Raw genomic sequence first — 19430 nt, forward strand, 5'->3', positions numbered from 1 at the left:
ACATACGCGGTATGGCAGGCATCAAAGTACAAGTAAATAGGTCTTTTATAGGAGGGAGGGGCTTCTTTGGTTCAAGCTATAACCTCTCCTTTTTTTTCCCCCCCTCTGATTTAATGGGTACCTCAAACCAGAATTCATAGGGTAAGAGTTTAGGGTTATAACATACATATAGCTGATTATTTCCTGGGTCACAGACTGAATAGGTGGCCTGGTTGTATGTGCAGGTTCCTAACTTGTTTTCTGTACATTTATAGTAGGAATGGTACAGTAGAGTTTTAACTGTGGTATTTCTTACCCAGGTAGTGTGTACACAATGTGGGCATCTTTCTAAAGACTTCTCCTTTTTTACTATAGGCATAAATGGTAAGAATATTAGTGTATGTAATAGAAAAATGCTTACACTACACATGAGCATAGCAAACCTTCCTCTGGGCATAGACATTTGCAGCATTTGCAGTAATAACATGACAACAGAACAATCAGTATTGACAGAATTATAACTAGGCTCATAAATTGCAGTTACATTTACTTATCCAGAGATGGTCCTCTTAGTTTTGACTGTGCATAGACTAGTCAGCATCTGGGATGTGACTAGAGCAGAGCTTGCGGGGTCCTCAAGCTTTAGCCGTGCATAGACTGACCAGCTTCCAGTGTGGTCAGTGTAGGGCAGTTGTCCTTCTTACCAGTGGTTGGGTTTTGCTATAGGACTATGCAGGTGGAGCGATCTGGGTATTTTTTGTTAATCCACTGGCCGTCATTGGGAGTTACTGCTGCTACTGATTTCAGCCAGCTATGGTGAATTGAAAGTGTGACGCCTGCAACTTTAACAGCAGTGGGAGTAGACATGATTACAATATGGGGCCTATCCTATATGGATTCTAGAGAGGTTGGATTCCATTTATTAACTTAAACAAAGTCCTTATACAACATATGCCCTAATCAAAAGAAAAACCAGTGTGGCTATATTAATGCTGAGCATAGTAGATATTAAGACAAGAAGTATTACCGGAGAGAAAGAGGCATTTCATAATGCTAAAAGAGTCAATTCAATAAAAAGTCATAACAAAACTATTTATACATTCTCCTAATAGCATAGCTTCAAGATATATACTACAAAAATTCACATAATTAAAATGAAAAATAGACAAACTTCCAATTATAGTTAAATATTTTAACATACACGTTGAATATCCCTTATCCTAAATGCTTGGGATCAGAAGTGTTTCAGATTTGGGGTTTTTTTTTTTTTTTAGATTTTGGAATATTTGTGTATACATAATGAGATATTTTGGGGATGGGACCCAGGTCTAAACACAGAATTCATTTATGTTTTATATATACCTTATATACATAGCCTGAAGGTAGTTGTATTAGTCAGGGTCCTCTAAAGGAACAGAACTAATGGAATATATATATATATGTATGAGTTTATTAAGTATTAACTCACATGATCCCAAGGTCCCACAGTAGGCCATCTGCAGGCTGAGGAGCAAGGAGAGCCAGTCCGAGTTCCAAAACTGAAGAATTTGAGTCTGATGTTCAAGGGCGGGTAGCATCCAGCACGGAAGAAAGATGTAGGCTGGGAGGTTAGGCCAGGCTCTCTTTTCACATTTTTCTGCCTGCTTATATTCTGGCCTTGCTGGCAGCTGGTTAGATTGTACCCATTCAGGTTAAGGGTGGGTCTGCCTTTCCCAGTCCGCTGACTCAAATGTTAATCTCTTTTGGCAACACCCTCACAGACACACCCAGGATCAATACTTTGTATCCTTCAATCCAATCAAGTTGACACTCAGTATTAATCATCGCAGTAGTTTTATGAATTTCATTTTATTTATTTATTTATTGAGACGGAGTCTCATTCTGTTGCCCAGGCTGAAGAGCAGGGGCATGATCTCTGCTCACTGCAACCTCTGCCTCCCAGGTTCAAGTGATTCTCCTGCCTCAGCCTCCCAAGTAGCCAGGACTATAGGCACAAGCCACCACACCTTGCTAATTTTTGTATTTGTATTTTTATTTTTTCAAAACAATTAAATCATTTATTAATTACACATGATAATGGATGATACACAAGCTTCATTCCCATCTATAATTTTACCTGGTACCATTATTCAATTTAGATACATTGCATAGGATGTGCCAACAATCATTTTTATAACCAAGAATTCCATGATTTTGCTTGGGTAATCCCTTTCAATGGTGAGCTTCAGATCATAATAACTGTCAGTTCAACTAAAGCAGGGTTTCTGAAGACAATGGCTTCTCCACCCAAGCAGGTTGTATATAAATTCCAAATAGAACCTGGCATCACACTGAAAGAATTCTAACTTCACACTGCTGGGGGAAATTTACCAAGATGGTTTCAGAGTAGACTAACCTTACATAGCACATTAGAAAAATAAAAGACATTTATCCAGCGTCATGATCAGACTATTACATTTAGCAATCAACAGTATGGGTGTGCAAAAAAAAAGAAAAAAAAATCTACATTAAGACCCTTTGTTGGAATGCTTTACACTTTCCACAGAACAGAAACTAAAATAACCATTATACAATTAGTCACAAATACAGTCCTCGAGATTTGTTGCTCATACACATGAGTATTTGTCTAAAACATGTCCTCTTTGTAGCAGCTAGGCCCTGCCACTGCAATGCTTGGTTGAGTTCACAAATCTGTTGTAACCTGTAGCTTCCTTATCACTTCTCTGGCTCTCCTCTCCTGCTAAGCTTTGTTCCCTAATTAAAATCTTCTGCCACTGCCATAGCTACTGCTGCTGCTGGAACTGTCATAGGCACCTTGGTTTCGTGGTTTGGCCAAGTATTGGCCTCTACCACCAGAGGGGCCAGAGCTTCCGCCTCCAAAGTTTCCTCCCTTCATGGGTCCAAAATGTGAAGACTGATTGTCGTAATTGACAAAATCATTGTAGCTTCCACCACCTCTAAAATTGCTTCCATCATTACCAAATCCATTATGGCCATCCCCACTGCCACCATATCCACCACCACCATGGCTGCCACCAAAGCCACCACAACCACTGAAGTTTCCTTCACCACCAAAGTTGCCATTCCCACCAAAATCACCTCCACAGCCACCACCAAAATTTCCAGAACCACTTCGACCTCTTTGGCTGGATGAAGCACTAGCTATCTCTTGCTTTGACAAAGCTTTCCTAGCTTCATAGTTATGGCCATTCACAGTATGGTATTTCTGAATGACAGTCTTATCCACGGAGTCATGGTTGTCAAAGGTTATAAAGGCAAAGCCCCTTTTCTTGCCACTGCCTCGGTCAGTCATGATTTCAATCACTTCAATTTTCCCATACTGTTCAAAACAATCTCTTAGGTGATGTTCTTCAGTGTCTTCTTTAATGCCACCAACAAATATCTTTTTCACAGTTAAATGGGCACCTGGTCTTTGAGAATCTTCTCTTGAGACAGCTCTCTTTGGTTTCACAGTTCTTCCATCTACCTTACGTGGCCTTGCATTCATGGCTGCATCCACCTCCTCCACAGTGGCATATGTGACAAACCCACAGCCCCTGGAGCGCTTGGTGTTTGGATATCTCATTACCACACAGTCTGTGAGCGTTCCCCATTGCTTAAAATGGCTCCTCAGACTCTCATTGGTTGTTTCAAAGCTCAACCCTCCAATGAAGAGCTTCCTCAGCTGTTCGGGTTCTTCAGGAGACTCTGACTTAGACATGACGGCAGTGAGAAGAGAGACTCTAACGGTGCTTCTTCGGTGGCATTTACAGGCAGAAAGGCTAATTTTTGTATTTTTAGTAGAGATGGAATTTCGCCATATTGACCAGGTTGGTCTTGAACTCCTGACCTCAAGTGATCTGCCTGCCTTGGTCTCCCAAAGTGCTGGGATTACAGGAGTGAGCCACCGGGCCCAGCCAAAATTTTTAATAATTTTGTGCATGCAACAAAGTTTGTGTATGTTGAATCATCAGAAAGCAAAGACGTCACTGTCTCAGCCACCCACAAATAGAATATTTGTGGTGGTTTGGCACCATCATCTTTCCTGACTCTGAACTTATCTGATGTATGCCATATATGTTGTTGCCAATACTTGGAACACAACAACTAAAGACGTAGTTGTGCATGCCTGGCACAACCTCTGCCCTGTGATTGTGTCTACTGATGATGTAGAGCTAGTGGTAACTTTGAAGGATTCTACATATTAAGTGAAAATAAAAGGTCTGACCTCCTTACATATGCAAAAAAATATACTTCCAGAGTCTGCAGTAGGCTGAAAGAAGTGGATATTGAAGTTTTTGACACCAATAATGAGGATGATATTCATTGACTGATGGTGAAACAGCTGAAATGGTTCTGAATCAAGGTGATTCAGATATTGAGTAAATCGTTGATACTACTGATAAGCAGTCATTTTCTTACACTTACTCACACGTAAGTACTTAAAAGTAAAAAATATGACACACCATTAATAGTGGAAAAACAGCATGTTCATGGGAACTAAGTAGCAGTAGCATCAGCAGAATATCTGTATCAGCTGTTAAACAATAACAACAACCAATAACGGTAAGCTTTCAGTCTCTACTTATGATACTGAGTTTTTATTGAAAGGTTACTGTCCACTGTATATTTTTTATTTTTTCCTGTAGTTACATACCAATATATTTTATTTTATTTTTATTTTTTACTTCTGACATAAGAAGAAACATCAGACACAGTTTAGGGATGAGGAAGTGGGTCCTCCAGGGAAGGCATTCTGTTTGATGGCTTTTAAACATCTCATCTAGAGGCATCTGCCTCATCAACAATGGTTTTTGTCTAGAAGTCTCTGTTTGATTTTATAAGCTGATATAATTTCTTTTTCTGTTATGAATGCATGCTGCTCTAGTCCTTCCATAAGCCTGTCAAATATTTTCACCATGTCATCGACCGGCACTTTTTATGCAGTATTAACAGCATCATCTTCATTGTCACTATAATCACAATCACCTCGATTCAGAATCACTTCAGCTGTTTCACCATCAGTCAATGAATAGACAACTGGAGCCTCATCATTGATGTCAAAAGTTCAATATCCACTTCTTCCAGTCTACTGACAGGCTCTGGAGGTATATTTCTGCGTATGTAAGGAGGTTAGACATCTTTTCTTTTCGCTTGGCACACAGAGTCCTTTAAAGTTACCGCTTGTTCAGCATCATCAATAAACACAATCACAGGCTTGAGGTTGTGCCAGGCATGCACAACTATGTCTTTAGTCATTGTCTTCCAAGTGTTGGCAACAATATATATGGTATTCTTCATGCTGAACTTTTTTTGGAAACCTTTCACACCCACACCTCTGCTCACTGCTACTAGCATGCCATTCAAGAAAATGTGTTTATATTTAGTCTTCATTGATCCTCACAAAATATAGTCTATGCTGGAGGAACGGGAGGAGTGCTGCTGGCAGGATGATGACTTTTCACAGCTCTCCCTAGGCATTTGTCTTCCTAGGTAGATGAAGATATGACTGCAACTTTTCTGAAATATTTCTGAGAGGTGTTTCTTGAACTTCTCCCCTACAAAAGCATAGATAACAGGGTTCACACAGCAGTGAGTAAAGGAAATGATTTCTGTGACATGGGTGGCATAATTCAGCTGTTGGCTTATGCTACATCCATCCAAGATGTGCATACTGTGCAAGGAAGTGAGGAAAAGAACTACATTGAATGGGACCCAGAAAAGTAAAGATGCAGTGACCACAATGAGCACCAACCTGATGGCCTTGGTCTTGTTGTGGTTTTGACACCTCTTCAGCTGGTGCAGGATTTTAATGTAGCAGAACATAAAGATGGTGAATGGGATCAACAAGCCTAAAATGTTCATTTCAAAGTTGGTGAAGATCTTCCACTTCAAAGTCTGTTGATTGTAAAATGAATAACACTGTAGAACACCATCTTCAGAGGCCACTTGGTAAAACACTAGCAATGGGATGGTAGCCATAATGGCAGTTAGCCATACTGCCAGGCTCAGGGTTGTGCCCATCCTGATCGTCCTCACTTTTATGGCATACACAGCATGGACAACAGCCAGGTACCTGTCCACACTCATGAGGGTGATGAAAAACATGCTGCTGTAAAAGCCAATGTAATAAAAGCCAGACACCACTTTGCACATTACAGTCCCAAACACCCACTGATCCAGCTGATAGTAGGTCTGAAAGGGGAAGGAGAAGACAAAAAGCAGGTCAGACAGGGCCAGGTTCAAGAGGTATATGTCTGTGATGTTCCTCAGCTTCTTGCAGACCACAAGGACCAGGATGACCAGGCTGTTTCCCAGAAGACTGAATACAAACAGGAGGCAATAAAAGACAGCAAGGAGCAACTTGTCGTTTCTCTGGATAAGTTCCCCATCACAGGGGCTTGAGAGGCTATCAGGGTAGTAGTAGTCGGTCATTGTTGTCATGCTGGGGTCAAGTGTATAATCCATCAAGGCAGCAGGACCTGGTCACAGAGACACATAAAAGACATTCACTCCTTAAAAACATTTTTGTTTTTTAAAAATTAGGGGGATGTTGTGGACTGAATTGTGTCCTCCACAAATTCACACGTTGAAGTGCTCAACCCCTGGTGTGGGTGTGACTATTTAGAGAGATAGGGCGTTTAAAGAGGTAATTAAGGTTAAATGATAGGCCGGGAGCTGTGGCCCATGCCTGTAATCCTTGCATTTTGGGAAGCCGAGGTGGGTGGATCACCTGAGGCCAGGGGTTCAAGACCAGCCTGGCAAACATGGCGAAACCGTGTCTCTACTAAAAATACAAAAATTAGCCGGGCGCAGTGGGTGCATGCCTGTAATCCTAGCTACTCAGGAGGCTGAGGCAGGAGAATCACTTGAACCCAAGAGGCAGAGGTTGCGTGAGCCGAGATCACACCGCTGCACTCCAGCCTAGGTGACAGAGTGAGACTGTGTCTCAAAAAAAAAAGTTAAATGAGGTTATAAAGGCAGGGTCCTGGCTCTCGCAGTGCCTTACACCTTTATCCCAGCGCTTTGGAAGGCCGACGTAGGCAGATTGCTTGAGGCCAAGAGTTCGAGACAAGCCTGGCCAACACTGCAAAACCCTGTCTCTACTAAAATTACAAAAATTAGCCGGGTATGGTGCCACACGCCTGTCATCCAAGCTAGCTCGGGAGGCTGAGGCATGAGAACTGCTTGAACCCAGGAGTGGGGGTTGCAGTGAGTCAAGACCACGCCACTGTACTCCAGCCTGAGTGACAAAGTGAGACTCTGTCTCAAAAAAAAAAAAAGAAAGAAAGAAAACAGAAACAAAACCAAAAAAGGCAGGGTCCTAATCTGATAGAACTAGTGTCCTTAACAGAAGAGAAAGAGACACAAGAAATTTCGCTCCCCTTGTGCATGGAGTAAAGACCATGTGAGGACACAGCAAGAAGGCTGAAATCAGCAAGCCAGGTAGAGAAGCCACACCAGAAATCAACCGCGTTGGCAGTTTGATCTTGGACTTCCAGCCTTTAGAAGTATGTTAAACAACACTTTCTGTTTTTTAAGCCACTCAGTCTATTGTATTTTGTTATCTAAACCCAAGCTAGTACAGGAGAGTCAGCTGAGATGAGAAAAGCCAAAACTTACAATGAAAATGTAAATACCTGTAGTTAGCATGAAAATGTAAATACCTGTAGTTAGCATGAAAATGTAAATACCTGTAGTTCCATCACCTAGAATTAGCAGCTGTTAACATATTCTCACAATACTTTGGATTCTTTTTTTTTCTTCCTTCCTTCTTTTTTTCTCCCTTCTTTTCTCCCTCCCTCATTCCCTCTCTTCCTTCCATCCCTCTTCCTTTTTTTATTTCTGATGCAATAGAGATGAAGCTAATGCCTTTAACTACACAACTTATCCCCCATAACATAAACAACTAAAACCAATTTGGTATGTGTCATTGCAAACAAATTCCCCCTGTACTTTTACGTATTTATATATATTTATATATATCCATAAACAATATATATTTTGTGTGTTTACTTTTAACTTACATAAATGATATATTGTTTCTCATTTTGTGTTTTCCTTACTGTTTTAGAGATATATCTGCATGATATTCATTAGTTTATTCTTTTGTTTTCCTAAGCACCAAAAAAAAATAATTTTATAAATGCAATAGAAAAATGATCCCAATTATACTAGCAATGAAAATTACTAGCATTACTAGGAATAAACCTAATAAAAATGCAATTCAGTTACATAAAAATTATAAAATTTGACAATTCTTCTCAAATTGATATATACATTCAATGCAATTTCAATCCAGACATATTTTTCCAAGGAATTTGTTTGCTTTACATTCAGCCATCACTATCCACTCTGCTACCTTTCTATGATTTGAAAGCACAAGCAAGCAGCAATTTATTTATTTTTTATAGAGACAGGGTCTCACTATGTTGCCCAAGCTGGAGTGCAGTGGTGATACACAGGTGTGATCACAGTGTACTGCAGCCCCTAACTCCTGGGCGCAATCAGTCCTTCTGCCCCAGGCTCTTGAGTAGCTGGGACTACAGGCACCCACCAGCAAAATCTTTTGTTATATGAAAGCTTGGTTGCTGGCTTCCTTCCTTAAGAACAGTACCCAGGTGTCCTTCAGTTACCTGATAGAAGCCCTGTACCCAGCACAAGGACAGATCTTCCCAGATTCCTGGTATTATAAAGGATCTTTTCTTATCTACCTTCCCACTCTTCTAGGAGTTTTCACTCTCTCCTAAAGGCCTACAGAGAAAATGGCATGGCTTGCTCCCCTCAGCCAGAGCATGGGCAGCCACTAATACACATGCATGTTTGTGGGCTCTGAGGAAATGCAAAGATTTAAAAAAAAATTTACCTCTTGTGCTAGACCTCTGAAATTGTGGTCTTCCCTTTGCCTATCCTCTAAAGATATAAAAATGCCCCTGCCTACTCATGACCTTCTTCCCCAAGGATGCTTATAGCACATACCTTAGTGACAGCCTTTGTTCTGGAGGTTTCAGTGTTGCCAATTCCTTCTTCACAAAGTCTGTATCTTCATGTGTGAGTGCAGCTCAGTGAACAGCAGCTCCTCTGGAGGTGTCCTCCCACTACAAGAGCAGACGGAAAGAAGGCAGTGCAGTCTCTTGAGGGCTCCACCCTCACATCTAGTCACTTAAAGGCTTTAGGGAGGCAATGAGGGTTAAATGAGATCATAAGGCTGAGGCCCTAATTCAGTAAGACTGGTGTCTCCTAGGTAGAGGAATACACACCAGAGCTCACTCTCTGGCCTCCAAGTGCTCAGAGGAAAGGCCATGTGAGGACACAGGGAGAAAGTGGCCATCTGCAAGTAAGGTAAATAGACATCACCAGAAACCAAACTTGTGGGCACCTTGGTCTTCTAGCTTCCAGAACTGTGGGAAAACAAATTTCTGTTGTTTAAGTTGCTCAGCCTGTAGTATTTTGCTATGGAAGTCCTAGCAGACAAATACAGGGGTTAATGAGAATTTTCTGTGTTGTCTACCTAGATTTTCTGCAAACTTAAAACCTCTAAAAAATAGTCTATTAAAATTTTTAATTGAAAATGGTATTAAAATGAAATCATAATTCCATTATTATTTTGAAGTTGTACAATTTATACCAGGACTGGCTTTCCTCCATGGTATGTAGTGTAAACAAATGTGTGTGTGTGTTGTAAGCATGTACATATATTAACTATTTCAACAGGAATGCCCTTTGAAAATCACTTTAAGTCAATTTCCCCTATCCCAGGAGAGTGAACATGAGTCCCAGAATTGTTGGGAGGAAATGACAGAAGTTCCAGAATCTCCTCATCTCCAACCCATTCATTCCTGGAGAAATGCAGTAGAAATATCTGCTGGATGCCAGGTACGGTGGCTTACATCTGTAATTCTAGCACTTTGGGAGGCTGAGGCAGAGGATTGTATGAGCCTAGGAGTTCAAGACCAGACTGGTCAACACAGCAAGACCCCAGCTCATATGATTTAGCTCTGTGTTCCTACCCAAATCTCATCTTGAATTATAATCCTCATAACTCACATGTGTCAAGGGCAGGACCAGGTGGAGTTAATTGGATCATGGGGACAGTTCCCCCATGCTGTTCTCGTGATAGTGAGTGAGTCTCAAGAAATCTGATCTGATGGTTTTATAAACACCTGGCATTTTCCCTGCTTGCACTCACTCCATCCTGCCGACCTGTGAAAAATGTGCCTGCTTCTCCTTTACCTTCCACCATGATTGTAAGTTTCTTGAGGCCTCTCCACCAATGCAGAACTGTGAGTCAATTGAACCTCTTTCCTTTATAAATTATCCAGTCTCGGTCTTTCTTTATAGCAGTGTGACAATGGACTAATGCATCATCTCTACAAATTGTTTAAATAAAATTAGCCAGGCGTGGTGGCATGCGCTTGTAGTCCCAGCTACTTGGGAAGCTAAAGTGGGAGGATCACTTGAGTCCAGCAGTTTGAGGTGAGCTATGATTGAGCCACTGACCTGTCTCTAAAGAAAAAATAAAAGGAAATATCTGCTGGTACCTGAATTCATACCTCGGAAATTCACCTCACCATCATTCATGTTTTGACGCAGTCTGGGGAAAACCCAGTTCCTTTATGATTTTGTATGTGATAAGCAAAGATCAATGGTGAGCCAATGAAGAAGTCAGGGCCCTCAGGTATGACTAGTCCATGTCATGATGGTGGGAACTATGGGACCGCCTCATCAGTGTGGGCAGGTGTGGGGGAAGCCAGCTTCCCCTCCAAAGCCCAGTTAAGCAAGGCCTGAGGGACTAAGGTGGAATTTCCCCCAAGCCCAGTTTCTAGTGCAAGCTGATCTAAACCCCAAACAGTCTCTATTTTCAGTTCCTGAGGATTGTTTTATCAGCTGCTCTCCATACTTGGCACAGTGCTTGGTGCACAGCAACTTCTTAATAAATAGTTGAACAGGCAGAATAGGCAAGGTGGAGATGTGGGAGTCTAGTGAAGAGTTGGAGGAAAGGACTGAACAACCAGAATGGAAGGATGCTCCTCTTTCTGTGTTTCCGGGGCCAGATCTGGGGGCTGGTGTGGGCCCCTGCAGGACTGGACACTCGCCTGCTGTCACCTGTGTATTTGTTTTCTGTGGCTGCTGTAACAAATTACCACCAACTTAGTGGCTTAGAGCAGCAGATGTGTATTCTTCCCCAGTTCTGGAGGCCAGATGGCAGTAATCCAGCAGGGCTGCCTCCTTCTGGGTGTTTGAAGGGTGAATTGTTCCTTGCCACTTCTGGCTCTTGGTGGCTGCCCCAGCAAATCTGGGGCTTGTGGCCACATCACTTTAATCTCCACCATCTTCACATCTCCTTCTCCACTGTGTGTCTGCATCAGATCTCACCCACCTCTAATTTATGTGGACACTCATGATTGGATTTAGGATCCAACCAGGTAATCCATGATAATCTCCCCATCTCAAAATCCTTGACTTAATCACATCTGCAGAAGCTCTTCTCCCAAGTAAAGTAACGTTTACAAATTCTAGGAATTAAGACTTCATCTCTTTGGTTGACCATTATTCAACCCACAGCATCCTGACTCTGAAGACAGGCAAACTGACATAGTTAACTGACAAACCTTGGTTCCTCACCTTTGGGCCTACAGCAGAGATTCAGGCATTCTACGGGAAGGCAGCAAAAACCAAACTACAAGTCCAAAGTAGTGTGACGCCTCCAGAGCCAATGGCCTCTCCAAGTCTACCTCCTGCTGCACATTCAATGGGTTCTGAAAATGCTGGATCAGATCCACTGGGGACATCCCATCTAAATTCAATTCCACTGGGTCCCTCCAAAGGTTCAAAGGACTGTATTTCATTTCAGAGGGAAAAACAGACTGGCAGCGTATTTGACCTCCTTTCCCTCAAAATAAAGAGAAAGAAAAGACTGTATTTAAATAAACCCTAAGTGTAAATGTAGAAATTACTACTATTTCGGATACTTGTCATAGAGTATTTGGGCAGAAAATGGCCTCAGGTCATCCAGCTGATGTCTCTCTCCCTCTCTTTCTTTCAAAGTGGTAATATTTAAGTCCAGAGAGGCAAAGTGACTCTCCCAAAATCACAGAGCAATTTGGTGGTAGAGCCAGAGCCAGAACCTAGGTCTTCCGAGGCACTGCTGAGGGTGCTTTTCTTACTGCACCGCATGAAAAATTCTCATGCGATAACATTATAAAGAGTTGTGGATAAGACTAGGGGAAGTCTTTCTGTATTTTCTGTAGTTTTCAACTATAAGTCAGTCCCTCAGTAGTTTGGAGGGTAAAAACCCATTTGCTTAACAAAACGTGTTAGACAAAGCCAGAGTTTAAAAAAAGCTTGTGTGTTATTAATAGTAAAGCCAGTTTATCAGGAAAGTTTTTGCCATCTATATAATTTAATTTCCCATATGGATTACAAAAAAAGAGTACCAAGAAACAGATTTTTTTTTTTACTACTATTTCCTTCATAAGAGTAATCATGACAATTGTCAGCATACAAAAAAAGATATCATCACAATATTGGTTTGAAGGGTTGAATATGGAGAAATGTGGTTAATATATTTTTAGTTCCATTTTCAGGAAATTCATATTACTTTGTGTGCCAGAAAAATTGATTAGATCTCTTAGCAGTTTGTTTTCTTTTGTTTGAGACGGAGTTTTGTTCTTGTTGCCCAGGCTGGAGTAAAATGGTGCGATCTCGGCTCACTGCAACCTCTGCCTCCTGGGTTCAAGTGATTCTCCTGTCTCAACCTCCCATATAGCTGGGATCTATAGGCGCCCGCCACTATACCCAGCTAATTTTTGGTATTTTTAATAGAAACGGGGTTTTACCATGTTGACCAGGCTGGTCTCCAACTCCTGACCTCAGGTGATCCACCCAGCTCAGCCTCCCAAAGTGCTGGAATTACAGGTGTGAGCCACTGTGCCTAGCCTTTTTTTTTTTTTTTTGAGACAGAGTCTTCCTCTGTCACCCAGGCTGGACTGCAGTGACATGATCTCGACTCACTATAGCCTCCACCTCCCAGGTTCAAGTGACTCTCCTGCCTCAGCCTCCAGAGTGGCTGGGACTACAGGTGCATGCCACCATGCCCAGCTAAATCTCTTAGCCTTTTGATGGTGCTTTGTTCCCAGAATTTATCTTCTACAAACATGTTCACCACCTTTTTCCAAGGCTACAAGCACTAAAGTGCCTAGCATATTCTCAGAACTGCTTTTGCCATAGAAGGGATTAAAAGATGAAATTATATGATTTCCTCACTTAAAGAGCTTAACAATCATGGCACTTTCATCACAGGAGTCCCAGGAGGTGATGGTTCTCTGAAGAATGATGAATAATGAAAGGAAAAAGTATCACTGTGAAAACCATGTAGAAACCCAGATAAATCTTTATGATTAAGGTGGCATGTATACTGTGACTGTCTCTTTGCAAAGCATGGATGAGTGTGGGTACATCCAGAATGAAATAGGCAGAAATTAAAACAATCTTATATTAGGTTATTTCTTTTTATTCTTAAATTTCTCCTTAATAAAGACATGCTGTCATTTCAGTTACAAGTTTTTAGGAAATAGAAAATTGTTATCAAGCACTAATTCAAAGCAAAGACATTTTCATGTTGTGAATGATTTATTGATTAAATTGTAGATCAGTTTAATAAGCCACACTTGTAATTCTCTCCCATTGACTTGCAAAAAGCACCTGCACTGCGAAAGTGGTACACAAAGGAAACCTTAGTTTATCATTATGAAGTTGGGGAGAAAAAAAAAAAAAACACTATGAGGCCAAGTAGCGTGAATCCTCCAGAACCAATGGCCTCTCCAAGTCTATCTTATGTTCAATACCTGGGCCACATGAAAAACTCTTAAGAGGAAACTTGGAAGAGTTCATCCCTGCTCAGGAAAAACGCTCCCAAGTTAAGGGTAAAAGTAGAATGTCAAGATACTTCTCTTCTTCACTCCTGTTAATATTCACCCTGTTCCCTTGCATAGAAGAGGGGTTTGTGAAATACTGTTTTATTCCCCCTTTTATTCTCCATCTTGTTACAAGGCCAAATGCATTCATTACTTTGACACGGGAATACATGAAGGGCTTCAGGAGTAAAAGGGACTCCTGATTCTTCCTGGGTCTTTAGGGTAAGAATGTGGAGGAGATCAGGGAGCGGGCCCTGAAGAATAGATGTGCCTTCCAGCCGGGAGTGAAGCATTAAGAAAAGCATTTCTCTGAGTCTCCAGAGCCTTGTCCCAACTGGGCTACCATATTGCTCTGGAAACCTGGGAAAGCCACTAAATCTTTCTGAGTTTTAGTCCAGTGCTTCTCAAACTTTATTGTATATCCAAATCACCTGGGACTCATGTCAAGCAGCAGATTGTGACTCAGCAGGTCTGAGCCTGAGATTCTACACGTCTAGCAAGCTCCCAGGTGATGCCAGTGCGGCTGGTCACATTTTGACAAGGCATTAGGATCTTCGTGTGTAAAATGGGAATAAAGCCTTCATGAGGGTTGGACACAGTGGCTCACACCTGTAATCCCAGCACATTGGGAGGCCAAGGTGGGAGAATTGCTTAAGCCCAGGAGTTTGAGATCAACCTGGCCAACATGGTGAAACTCTGTCTCAACAAAAAATACAAAAAATTAGCTGGGCATGGTGGCATGTACCTGTAGTCCCACGTGTTCGGGAGGCTGAGGTGGAAGAGTCACCTAAGCCCAGGGATATCAAGGCTGCAGTGAGCCATGATCATACCACTGCACTCCAGCCTGGGCAACAGAGAGAGACGCTGTCTCAACAACAAAAAAAAGAAGAAGCCTTCATGAGGACATTGTGATTTAATGAGATAATATGTGTAAACGTGCTTAGGAAAATGTGTTGCTCCTAAAAATATAATGAATTGTTACTGTGGAGATGGTATATTTGAAGGCTTGTCCAATAAAATGAAAGTGGGCATCCCCTATATCTCCACTGCTTGATACCTGAAGACAATGGCCACACCCAGAAAATTTGGCAGCTGAGCCTATGAGAAATGTCAGCTGTGCCAGGATGACACAGCAGTCTCAAAGGCAACTTCTCTGGAGAAGAAGAGAGCAAAACAAGAATGCTCTGTGACAGCTAACAGATGTGCATGAGTGTCCAGCGGCTTCCAAAGCTCATGGGGTGGAAGAAGAATCTGCAGAAACAGGAAGTCCTGCAAGAGAACAAAGACACACACACTTTCCAAACACAGAGATGGGCTCTTCTGATAATTTTCTTTACTTTTTAATTAAAAAAATTTTTTTGAGATGGAGTGGTACTCTGTTGCCCAGGCTGGAGTGCAGTAGTACAATCTTGGCCCAAGGAGGTGGTCTGAAGCGAATGATGAAGGTCAGGACATGGCACCCCAAAATATGACTGAAGGAGACCAGAACATGCCACTCCAAATGTACCTTTTTTGGCATAAAGATTAATTTTGAGATGATTATTTTGGCAAACAGGAGAAGCTCTGAAAACAAGAGTAGAAATTGCTCTTTTTGCAAGAGAAGTTTCAATAGATGAAGGTAATCTCCATTTGCAAGGGTGTCTCCTCTGTGTACCAGGAAGAGAAGATGACTCTAAATTACTACAGTCTTATCCATGCGGAAGACTCCAACATAAACTTCCATAGCAAACCTTACCCTTGTTTACTATATTTTTGCTGGCCAACTTCCTATTACTGACCTCCCCAACACCTTTCTTTATTTGTTTCACTTGAAGATTATAGTTAAACATGAACTCAAAGTCACTTCTTTGAGATTTACTCATTTTCCCTAGGTATCTCCAGGTATTCATGAGGTACACACATTATTAAAACTTCTATTTGCTTTCCTCTTATTAATTTATCTTTTGGTACAGGAGTTTGTTTCCACTAAGAACTATGAAGAATAGAAAGAAAATTATTTTTCCTCCTTACAGGAAATTTAACACACACACACACAGAGTTGAACTGAGCTAAAGATGAAAGTACAAACTGTCAAAATTTGTGGGATGCAACTAAAGCAGTGCCAAAAGGAAAATATTTTTTATTTCTATTTTTTTTTTGTGACAGGGTCTTACTCTGTTACCCAGACTGAAGTGCAGTGGTGTGATCTCAGTTCACTGGAGCCTTGACCTGTCAGGCTCAGGTGATCCTCCCACCTTAGCCTCCCTAGTAGCTGGGACTACAGGTGTGCACAACAATACCTGGCTAATTTTTTGTTTTCTTTTTTTGGAGACAAGGTTGTCCATGTTGCCTAGGCTGGCCTTGAAACCATCTTTGCAAAATTATGACTGACTGAAACAGTAAAAGTAATCTAACCTAACAGACTCCATCTTTTTTTGTTTGTTTGTTTGTTTGTTTGTTTGTTTAGACAGAATCTCACTCTGTTGCCCAGGCTGGAGTGCAGTGGCATGATCTCGGCTCACTGCAACCTCTACCTCCCAGGTTCGAGTGATCCTCCTGCCTCAGCCTCCCAAGTAGCTGGGATTACAGGCTCCTGCCACCACTCCCAGCTAATTTTTGTATTTTTAGTAGAGATGAGGTTTTGCCATGTTGGCCAGGCTATTATCGAACTCCTGACCTCAGGTGATCTGCCTGCCTCAACCTCCCAAAGTGCTGGGATTACAGGCATGAGCCACCTACCAGGCCCACCGACTCCATCTTGGTTCTAACCTTTAAGCTGTCATTGCTCCTTGCTGGATGTAGGCTGAAGTAACTTTGGGAGGAACTTAGTTTATAGCTTAAAACAAAGATGATAATAGTGCTTTCCCAAAGCAAACCTCCTTCTTGCCTGGGGACTAAACTGTAGGACTAACAAATTAGCCACAAGATTAGAAATTATAGGTTAGGAGTCATGCAGCTGGAGGCTACAAGATTCTTACCCTCCCTAAACTGTTCCTAAGATCAGTGCTTGAGATATTTTGCATACCTGCACTTGATGATTAGCTGGCACCATCTAGGTGGATAAACTGGCTCATGTGATCTTGTGGCCCCTACCCAGGAACTGACTCAGCGCAAAAGGACAGTTTCAACTTCCCATGATTTCATCTCCGACCTAGCCAATCAGCACTCCTGGCTCACTGGCCACCAAGTTGTCCTTAAAAACTCATCCTCCTTTGGGAGGCCAAGGCGGGCAGATCATGAGGTCAGGAGTTTGAGACCAGCCTGGCCAACATGGTGAAACCCGTGTCTACTAAAAATGCAAAAATTAGCCAGGTGTGGTGGTGGGTGCCTGTAATCCCAGCTACTCAGGAAGCTGAGGCAGGAGAATCACTTGAAAACCGGAAAGCAGAAATTGCAGTGAGCCGAGATCACACCACTGCACTCCAGCCTGGGCTAAAGAGCAAAACTCGTGTCTCAAAAAAAAAAAAATCTCTGATTCTTGAATCCTACAGTAGACTGATTTGAGTAATAATAAAACTCCAGTGTTCTGCACAGCCAGCTCTGTGTGAATTACTCTTTCTCTTTTGCAATTCCCCTGTCCTGATAAATCAGCTCTGTCCAAGCAGTGGAGAAGGGGAACCCACTGGGCAGTTACAGTCTCAAACTCCTGGATACAAGCAATCTCTCTGCCTCAGCCTCCCAAAGTGCTAGGATTATAGGCATGAGCCACTGTGCCCAGCCAGGAAAATTTAAAGTAATAAATGTTTATGTTAGAAAAGAGGAAAAGTCTCAGGTCAATAATCTAGGTTCTCATCTCAGGAACCTAGAAAAAAATAAAGCAAAATAAACCCAAAGCAAGCAGAATGAATAAAATAAAGATATGAACAGAAATCAGTGATACTGAAAACAGAAAAACAGTAGATAAAATCAAGGGGAAACTCTTGTTCTTTCAAAAGATGAATGAAATTGACAACCCTCTACTTAGACTAACCATAAAAGAGAGTACACAAATTCCCAGTATCAGAAATGAAATGGAGAATATCACTACAGACTCTGAAGACATCAAAAAGATAGTATAACAATACTACAAACCATTCTAAACATAAATTTGACAGTTTAGATGATACGGACTAATTCCCAGAAAGTACAAACTATCATAACTCACCCAATATTAGTCACCCAAAATAAATAGTCATATAATTATTAAGCAAATTAAGTTAATAATTTTAAAACTCTCAATTAAGAAACCTGATGGTTTCACTGGAGAATTCTACCAAATGTTTAAAGAAGAATTAACATCAATTCTAAACAATCTTCTCCAGATTATGGGAGGAAACACTCCCCAATTCATTTTATGAAGCCTATATAACTCTGATATTCTAAACTTTATGTGGATAAACAAAGGAACAAGGATAGTTAAAACAATTTTTAAAAAGAGAATAAAATGGGAAGAATAACTCTACATGATTTGAAAGCTTATAATAGAGCTACAGTAATGAAAACTGTGTGGTACTGAGGAGGAATAGACAAATAGGTCAATGGAACAAACTAGATAACTGAGAAATAGAGCCACATACATATACACAGCTGATTTTTTACACAGATGCAGAAATAATTCAATGGAGCAGGGTAACCTTTTCAACAAATAGGGCTGGAACAATTGGACATCCATAGCAAAAAGTAAACCCCACCTAAACCTCATACTTTATGAAAAATTAACTCAGGAATCACAAAGGTAAATGTAAAACTCAAAGTTATAATACTTTTAGGGAAAAACAACAGAGAAAAACTTCAGTATTTAATGATTAGGCAAGAAGTTTTTAGACATGATACCAAAAGCACAGTATAAAAAAGGAAAAATTGATAAACAGGACTTTATTCAAATAAGAAACTTTTGTTCTGTGAAAGATACTGTTAAGAGGAAAACAAACGATGTGCCACAGAACGAACGAAAAGATTTGCAAATCCTATATCCAACAAAAGGATAGTATCGAGAATACAAAAAGAACTCTCAAGACTCAACAGTGAAAAAACAAACAATCCAACTAGAAAGTCGACAAAAGACAGGAAGATACATGTCACCAAAGAAAATAAATAGCAAATAAGCACAAGAAAATATAGTCAACATTACCAGCCATTAAGAAATGCAAATTAAAACCACAATGAGATACTACTATAATGCCTATTAAAATGGCTACAATTTTAAAATACTGGCAAGGATACAGAGAAACTGGGTCATTTATATGCTGCTGATAAAAATGTAAAATGATACAGCCACTCTGAAAAATAATTTGGTAGTTTCTTTTAAAAAGTTAAATGTGCAACTACTATATAACCCAGCAATTGTTCCTCTGGGCATTTATTCCAGCGAAATAAAAACTTACATTCACACAAAAACCTGAATGGGAATGTTCACAGTGGCTGTATTTGTAATAGTCAAAAACTGTAAACAACCTAATTATTCTTCAGTGGGTGAATAGTTAAACAGACTATGGTACATCCACACCAACCAATATTATCCAGTAATCAAGAGATAAAAAGGAACAAACTTTTGAGACAGATCACAACTGGGATGAA

The 19430-nt window shown here is 40.9% G+C and overlaps 2 protein-coding genes across 3 annotated transcripts; both read right to left on the reverse strand.

Moving 5' to 3' along the window:
- Positions 1-2033: 2033 nt before the first annotated feature.
- Positions 2034-5115, reverse strand: LOC111555572 (heterogeneous nuclear ribonucleoprotein A1-like). The gene has a single exon (XM_023231771.3). The coding sequence runs from the start codon at positions 3920-3922 to the stop codon at positions 2738-2740; it is 1185 nt and encodes a 394-aa protein (XP_023087539.1). The 5' UTR covers positions 3923-5115; the 3' UTR covers positions 2034-2737.
- Positions 5101-9086, reverse strand: CCR8 (C-C motif chemokine receptor 8). 2 transcript variants are annotated; one of them, XM_023231774.1, is made up of 3 exons: positions 8959-9086; positions 5735-6461; positions 5398-5537 (listed from the first exon to the last, which is right to left on the reverse strand). In XM_023231774.1, exons 2-3 carry the CDS (start codon positions 6445-6447, stop codon positions 5453-5455), a joined length of 798 nt encoding a protein of 265 aa, XP_023087542.1. In that variant the 5' UTR covers positions 6448-6461; positions 8959-9086; the 3' UTR covers positions 5398-5452. The 2 variants fall into 2 exon arrangements, with proteins under 2 accessions (XP_023087541.1, XP_023087542.1); XM_023231773.1 differs by having other exon boundaries at positions 5101-6461.
- Between the last annotated feature and the right edge of the window lie 10344 nt (positions 9087-19430).

Source organism: Piliocolobus tephrosceles, chromosome 2 (genome assembly GCF_002776525.5).
Source record: "Piliocolobus tephrosceles isolate RC106 chromosome 2, ASM277652v3, whole genome shotgun sequence".
NCBI lineage: Eukaryota > Metazoa > Chordata > Mammalia > Primates > Cercopithecidae > Piliocolobus > Piliocolobus tephrosceles.